At 32.0% G+C, this 8,821-nt stretch overlaps 1 protein-coding gene across 1 annotated transcript in view; it reads left to right on the top strand.

The window, feature by feature from the left end:
- The window catches only part of LOC100789502 (alcohol dehydrogenase-like 3), a 73,844-nt gene that overhangs the window by 27,353 nt on the left and 37,670 nt on the right, over nt 1–8,821 (top strand). The window contains exon 3 of the mRNA XM_014773191.2: nt 1,536–1,550. Within this exon, the coding sequence (XP_014628677.1) occupies nt 1,536–1,550 (15 nt within the window). The remainder of the gene's footprint in view (nt 1–1,535; nt 1,551–8,821) is intronic.

Below are 8,821 nucleotides of genomic sequence, written 5' to 3'. Positions count from 1 at the left end.
AATGTGAGCAATTCTTTTATGCCATAACCATGGATCTTCATCTTTACTAAGAAAGCAATGATTGTTTTCTTGTTTTATGCTTAAGTCTATCATGTAAACATTATTGAATCTATGTCCTATATGCTTTATATTAATGTCATGCTTATGTTCTATAAGACATTTCTGAGAATCAAATGATACTAGATAGCCTTTGTCGCATAGTTGACTAACGCTAAGCAGGCTATGCTTAAGTCCTTCAACAAGTAGAACATTTTCAATGGAGTTTGAAGAATTTGTACCTATTTTACCCACTCCAAGGATTCTACCTTTGTTTTTGTCACCATATGTTACATGCCCGCTTTTCTTTGGAGAGATATGTGTAAAATTTGATGCATCTCCAGTCATATGTTTTGAGCATCCGCTATCTATGTACCACTTCTTTCTCAAAGATACCTGCATAATTAAGTTTTTGACTTAGGTACCCAAATTTTATTGGGTCCTTGCATGTTAGTATAAACTGAGGATCCTTTTGGGACCCATATCATTTTAATGTTACTGTAATTTTTCTTGAAGTAGCAAGTTGATATGCCATGTCCTCTTCTTCCACAGTAAAAACAAGTGATAGAATTAGAATTACATTTTTGTGTGGAAGTGGAAAAGTTTTTATGAAACTTTTGTTGTTTATCAGATTTATACCCTAGTCCATTTTTATTAGACACATATATTTGTTTACTTAATATAACATCTAAATTATTTTTACTATATGAAAATTTTGCAAGTGAATTCTTCAACTCTTTAATTTCTTTTACATATTTATCACAACAACTACAAGAATATGATATTTTCTTGTTAGAAATAGTGGAGATATTAACTTTTTCATTTGTTTTAGAAATTGAGACTTCATTTCTAAGAAGATCTAATTCTTTGTTTAATTTCGAAATCTCATTTTCTAAATTTGAAATTGTTTTCTTTGAAGATGAAACTAATTTTGCAAGTTTAATTGACTCTTTATGCAGATCAGCAAATGCATCTTGCAATTCATCAAAAGAAATATATAAGTTATTCGAAGATGTTACCTCTTCATCACTTTCGTAACTTTTAGCCATAAGGCAGAGATTTATCTCTTCATTTTCAGAATCTTCAGAAGATTCCATATCATTTTCATCCCATGTGATGTATGCTTTCTTCAGTTTCTTTTCACTATGATTTTTCTTTTTAGATTTTTCCATCTTTTTCTTGAAGATGGGACAATCAACCCTCAGATGTCCAGGTTGATTGCATTCAAAGCATTTTAGAGTAGAGGATGGATTTTTTGTCCTTCTCTTTGATTTAAAATTGGGTCACCTCTGATTTCCTCTTACTTTAAGAAACTTGTTGAATCTTCTTACAAAAAGACTTAGATCATCATCATCATCATCTGGATCATTATCCTGATCACTTTCTTCTTGAATTGAGGATGATGCTTTAAGAGCAATTCCTTTCTTTTTCTTGTCATTTTCTTCATGTTGGTGTAATCTCAATAATTCCATCTCCTGTTCCTGCAACTTTCCAAATAGAGTGGCAAGGGACATGTTAGATAAATCTCTTGATTCAGAAATGGCCGTTACTTTGGGTTGCCATTCTCTACTTAAACATCTTAACACCTTGTTTATGAGATCCTCATTTTGAAATTCTTTTCCTAAGGCTGCTAGATGATTTACTATATGTGTAAATCTCTTTTGCATGCTTTGAATATTTTCATTTGCATTCATTCTAAATAATTCATACTCATGAGTTAGTGCATTTATCCTAGATCTTTTAACATCTGTAGTTCCTTCATGTGTTAATCGAAGAGTGTCCCACATTTCCTTAGCACTCTTACAATTTGAAACCCTGAAATATTCATGCATTCCCAGGGCAGATGTTATTATATTTTTGGCTTTTAAGTTGTATTGTACTCGTTTTCTATCCTCTTCAGACCATCTATCTCTAGGTTTTTCTATAGTTATGCTTTCACTTGATGAACTACCATCTATTGAAACTCTTTCCACTGTGGTGGGTATATAAGGCCCTATTTCTATGGCTTCCCAAATATTTAGATCTATAGCCTCAATAAAAATTTGCATTCGGGTTTTCCAGTAATGGTAACCCTCTCCATTAAAGATTGGAGGTCTATTGATAGAATTCCCTTCTGGAAATAAGGAGTTTGCTGAGGCCATCTTTTTCTTGAAGCTTCTAAACTTTATACAAGAATGAAGCTCTGATACCACTTATAAGACAAGTGGCCTCAGATATCTTAAGAATGGGGGGTTGAATTAAGATATTCCAAACTACTTCCCCAATTAAAAATTTATTTCACTTTCTTTTCAAGTTATAGATACCCTTAACAATGAACTTCTTAAATATTAATTCAAATAAAACAATTTGAATATGAATGTAAAGCAATAATAAACAAAGGAGATTAAGGGAAGAGAAAGTGCAAACTCAGATTTATACTGATTCGGCCACACCCTTGTGCCTACGTCCAGTCCCCAAGCAACCCGCTTGAGAGTTCCACTATCTTGTAAATTCCTTTTACAAGTTCTAAACACACAAGGACAATCCTTCCTTTGTGTTTAGAATTCCTTTACAACAAGAGACCCATGGTCTCTTAATCCCTTAGAGAATGAGTAGAAGAAGAAGAATGAATCTCTCTAGAAAGAGATAGATTTTACAGATTGAGCGCTCAAATAATTCCTTAATGAATTGCAATTGAATTGGCCAAGGAATTCTTAAGAGGATAAAATGAATTTGCTCTCTGAGAGGATAAACACTTTTTGTTCTGAAAAACTCAGTCAAAATCGTGTCTCAAGTCACACATATATAGGCCTATGATAGCCATTCAATAACCTCATAAAAAGATGTGACTGTTGAGAATGTTTTCTGAAAAACTCCTCTGGTAATCGATTACAATAAGTGTGTAATCGATTACACTCTTTAAAATTTGAATTAAAACGTTCAGAAACTGCTAGTAATCGATTACCATATATGTGTAATCGATTACACAGTGCAAATTTTGAATTCAAATTTTAATAGCTGTTGTAAATCAGTTTTGGCCACTGGTAATCGATTACATCCTCTGGTAATCGATTACCAGAGAGTAAATTTGTTGATAAAGACTTTTTTAACTTAAAATTCTTGGCCAAACCTTTTGCGATTTCAATTGGAATTCCCTTCCTATTTAATATCCTTTCTAAGACTCTATAGATTGTCTTGATTATCCATCTTGAATATCTCTAATTGCTTTGTCTTGAGTAAATCTTTGAGAAGCATATGATTCATGTAACCTTTGGCATCATCAAAACATTCAGCTTGATCCTTTGTCTACATTGAACAAGGAATTCCTTATGTTACCAAAAAAGTCATGAGAAATTAAAACAAGTTTTCATTTGTTGCTAAGAATGTTTAGTGTAGCCCAAAGTCAATTCAAGGATCTCGAGGTTGTGATTAAATTTAAAGTCCCTTTTATTAATTGAGAATTTTTGTTTTGTTTCTCTACCTTTTATGTTTTCAGTTTTTGAAATATAATTGATGATTATGATAGGGTTTTGGGAATTGAATTAGTATTAGCATTAGGTGATAGAATGGCTGCTTAATTGATGACCAAAATGCTTATTGCTCTAAAGTTTGATATAAAACCATTTGTATGGAATAGTTGGTTCATCATTTGTGATATTATATTATAGACGACCATGTGGCTTAGAGTTCTAAATAACTTAAGGTTTTGGGATAGTTGGTTCATGATTCCAAATGCATTTCTTCACATACAGGCTTAGAGGTTCTAAGCAAACTAACATCATGCCAAATTCCCAGTTCTATCATGTCAAATTCCTATTTCCTAGTTTAATCCATTAATTGCAAGTATTTGCATCTATCTAAGGTATGAATTTAGGTACAAGAAGCTGCAGATTGTTATTCATTGTTGTTCTCCTCTAATTTGGATTTAGGTAGAAGAAGCTGCACATTGTTATTCATTATTGTTCTCCTCTAATTTGGATTTAGGTACAAGAAGCTGCATGTAGAAGGCAGTCCGATAGAGGTAATACAATAGTCTTGTGTAAGCATGTGTGGGCAGTTGGTGTAGCTAGTGCTCTGTCTTCAGACATTCGGTATTTAGTGGAATAAGTAAAGAGAAGATGTGGATTGGTATGGGATGTAACAGATTCTTACATTGTTTAATAGGTATCCAACATATTAGTATCAGATCATCTTTGATCATCTTCATAGTGGAGCTTTTATTCCTCTTTATTCTCAAATGACCAAACCATCTAAGGCAAAATTCTATCATCTTTCATCAATAAGTGGTACTCTGACTTTTTGTCTTAACACATTCATTCCTAAGCTTTTATATTTTGTTATATTTCCACTAATTTCACCACAATATTCTGATATTTATAAAGCTTTTATATTAAGTCTTTCACTCCCTTTTTTCTGCCATAACTTAAGCCTATACATAATTCTTTACCCCATGTGTGGTTCCTAAAGATTAGTATAATCATCACATACTAGGTATCTTTTGGAATTTTTTAAATGAAGAAGAGGATACTATTTCGATAATCAATATATAATCATAATTCATGATAATCAATCTAATCAATATAATCAATATAATCATAATTCATGCTAATCAATATATACTATTTCAATAATTCCCTGAAAGAGGATACATCTATATATAATCATAATTCATGCTAATCAATCTAATTCATCCTGAAAAGAGGATACAATTTGTAAAATAAAGTTGTGGCTATTTATGGATCAGGTGATCGGTAAGCATTTTCCGGATCAACTTGATCCGTAAGAGGAAAATGCTTACGGATCACCTGATCCGTAAACAACTCCAAGCTTCCCTACTCCGACATCAATGGCGGAAAATGATTGAAATGCTTACCTCAACGGCCGACGCTGACGATGCTCGACGGTGGACGCTGGTTCATGGTTCGTGGCTCCTCCTGACGGCAACACGGCTCCCTTCACGGTGGTTCGTGGCCGAGGAAGAAGACGAAGATGGTAGCGCGAGGAAGAAGAATGGCTGCAAGGAGAATGCGAGGAAGAAGAATGGCTTTGTGGGGGGAAAGAAGAAGAATGCAAGGAAGAAGATGAACGCGAGGAAGAAGAAGAGTGCTGGGTGCGCGAGGAGGAGAGAGAGAGTAGCGGGAGAGAGAGAGAGTCAGACGTTTTTTTTTTTAAAATTAACCGAGGGGCATAAATGACATTTCATATAAAGTGTTGGGTGCACCAGCAAAAATGCTGGGTGCACCTAGCAACACTCTTTAATTTATACTTTTTCTTTGGGGGTCGAACTCATCATTCAAGTTGGGTAAGAAAATTGACCTACCGACCCAATAAACCTTGATTTAAGTTTCGGGCCCAAACTTTGGAAATTAAGGTTATTGTATATGCACTCTCACTATTGCAACACGTACCTCCCATTATATTTTGAAAAGTTCATTCTAGAATGTAAAATTCACATTTCGGAATGGATTTTCTGAATTGCAACCGAAGATACAAGATACAACATTAGGAGTACATGAAATAAATGCCAGAAATTAAAGAGTTGTAAAAGGTTTGATCCAATAAGGCTGAGATTATATGCTTCGTTTTATTTGATAATGTGAGTTTTTTTTTTTGGTAAATAGCCACTTTGGTTCCAATATTTTATATTCGATGATAATTTGGTCCATATACCTTGGAAATGATCAATTTAAGTCTAGAAAAGTGCAAATGTTGCAACATTTAGTTCCACCATCAAGTATTCACCATTTCCCTTAATGCTAAGTGCATTGGTGTCGTGACAAATCCATGTGTGTAGAGGGCGTTCAACGTTAGCACACAATGTTTTGGAGTAAAATGTTTGTGAATTTTTTTTACTATTGATTTTTAAATTTGCATAGTTAATTATTTTGAGAAGAAGTTTGTTCTTCTTGATTTTATTCTAATAGGTCCTTATGCGACAACAAAATTGTCCACAAAAAATATACCTAAATAACAAAATGGTCCAAGACAATTATGTGACAGTATCCATGATACTAATAATTTTTTTTTCTTTACTTTGCTAAGTACTAATAAAATTTTTAATGTGACAGTATCCAGAACAAAAAAAATACCAAATAATGTCCATAAGATCCATGATACTACCACAAGTAGTAGATAATATTGTCACAACAAATTTTTTTTTAAAAAAATAGAGTTAAAAAAGTATATTGTTCTTAAAAAAATTACCACTAAATTGCAGCTTAACCATTATAGCTTAATCATTGAAAATATAAGGAAGTAGCCATGAATCACTTATAAGGATCTTGAGAATGTTGAAACTTGACCTAGGAATGAAATTCGTGAAATTTGGTTAGATCTTTCTTGGGGATGATCCACTTGGAAAAGGAACTTTGATCATAAGAGCTACAAGTTGAACTAGAGGAGGTCTAAATGCATTGATTAACTTTATGTTTTTAATTGATTTGTATTGACTATATAGCTCCCCTTTATTAAAAATGTAACCCCTTTATTAGCAATTCTAATAGAAATCACTAAGAATGGGTTACCCCTTTAGCAATTTTAGGCTAAATCACAAATGAAAGGTCTTCATACCTTCTTACAAACATTTACCCCTCTGCCAAATACAAGAGACTGGGATCAAGGAGACTGGAGCAGGAGCTCACATTAGTAGTAACAAAAGGAGGAGATCAAGGAACCATATCTTTTTAGTTTAATCCTCACTATTAAGATAATATATTTTATAAAAAAAGTATTGTACAAATTATAGTTGATATGATTTTGAGTAAATATAAAATGGCTTTGTTTGATTTGCTTAATTTTGAGAGATAGGACAAAGCAAATCAATTTGTTCTCCATTTGATTTGTAAAAATGGTTGCGGCACAAGACAAAATAAATTTCATGGGATAGGACAAAAGGCCCAATTTTTGCAACTCAGTAAATTGGAGTACAACTTGTTGTCCCGTAGAACAAATATTCAAAAGACTAAATTCTCCTTTTCATTTTTCGCTTCTTTCCCGCTCGTTTATCATTTTTGCACTCCCACCTTTCCTTGACATCGCATGTCCTTCCTCTTTTATTTATTCAACATTTGTTCTTCACTCCAGAATCGTGGTTTATCGTTTGATCAGGCTTCAATTGGGGGGAAAAGTCAGAAAGACATGTTCTCGAAGTAGCATTCTAGAGGTATGTAAATTTTTCACTTGTTGAATAATGGAAAACCCTCTATAATTAATAGGTAGGTTTTTATTTTTTTGTTTGTTAGGGTTCCTTCAGCATCAAATGTGGTTTTTTTGATGATCTATGCTAATTTTTTTATGATCTATGTTGATGTACATGTGTGTCTTCAACATCCGAGTCTACAAATACTTGTGTGCGTACAATTTAATCCTCGAATATCAATATCAATTAACATGAAAACAAATTAATACTTCTTCCAAAATATGAAGTTATACCCATACTTAGAAACTTCAATAGTTATTAAAATTGTAATTGACCCGAAGTACCATCGAGTGTTTGAATTAATTGGCACGAGTTATTTCAATTTAATAGTGGCCAAAGTGAAGATTTTGCCACAATTACTCAGCTCGAACTAAATTTGAAGACATTTGTTGTCTTGTCGGAAAAAAATTGTATGTTAATAAATTTGTAGACTAAATTGATAGATTAAAACTAACTTGTCTCACACAAAAAAACTAACTTATCATGAAATAGACAAATTTAAAGGTTAATTTGTGTACATACAAACTTTTATAAATCAAATAGACACAAACTTTCTTTTTTAAGACAAAATTGTATTATATTTATAAGGGTAAATAACCAAATTGATCTCTGAAAGTACGAGGCACTGACAAACTAGTCACTAAAAGATGAAAAATTCAAATTTAATCCCTAATTGTGTAAAAAAATATGATAAATGAATCCTACAGATAATTTAATGATAAATTAGTCTCTAAATTTTACAATTTAATATTAAATTAGTCCTATATAAAAAATATAACTTATTATCAAATTAATCCTTGAATATTACAACTTAATGACAAAATGGTCTCACAAATTTAATGGTAAGATAAATTATTGTACTTTTTACACATTCATATATTAAATTTGTATTTTTTATCTTTCAAAGATTAATTTGTCACCAAATCATACTTTCGGAGACGAATTTAACTATTATATAATATTATTATTATTATTTGTATGTTTGTATAATTAATATTACAATAATTTACCCATTTTATGAAGTTGTGCATCACATAGGAAGCCCACCTTAAAAGTTAAAATTGCGGAAAAATATAAATTCATTAATTAGTCGATCCAAGATTTGGCGAGGAACACCAAATTCAAACCAGAACTTAAAATAATGCAATAATTAAATCTAAAAAATTTATTTCCCCAAAACTCAAAACATTATTTCTTAAATAATAAATATAAAATAAAAACAAAAAACATTTTTTAATTATTAACTATACTTAAACATGTGCTACGGGAAAAACAACCCTCAGGTGCTAGCCTCTCAGTGATCCGAAAACTCCAAATATATAGTTGGCCCTGCCCTTATTCACTACTATAAAAAGGCTAAACAAAGACGATTGTAAAAGAGATACAAAGGTACTTTAAACTATCTTTGTAGCTAATATCATCAAAAGTCTTGACTTTCGACGACGGTTCCATAAATTACTGTCTTAGAAAAATATATCATTCTAAGACAGTTCTTAGTTAAGAATCGTCTTAGAATATACACTTTCTAAGACTGTCTTATGGTAACAAACATCCGAATTACTGCCCGTGTACCACAATCAGGAAACAAAGTCTAGGCTTGACAAAAAT

This window comes from Glycine max, unplaced genomic scaffold (assembly GCF_000004515.6).
Source record: "Glycine max cultivar Williams 82 unplaced genomic scaffold, Glycine_max_v4.0 scaffold_49, whole genome shotgun sequence".
Taxonomy (NCBI): Eukaryota; Viridiplantae; Streptophyta; class Magnoliopsida; order Fabales; family Fabaceae; genus Glycine; species Glycine max.
This window is presented reverse-complemented; position numbering and strand designations above follow the sequence as displayed.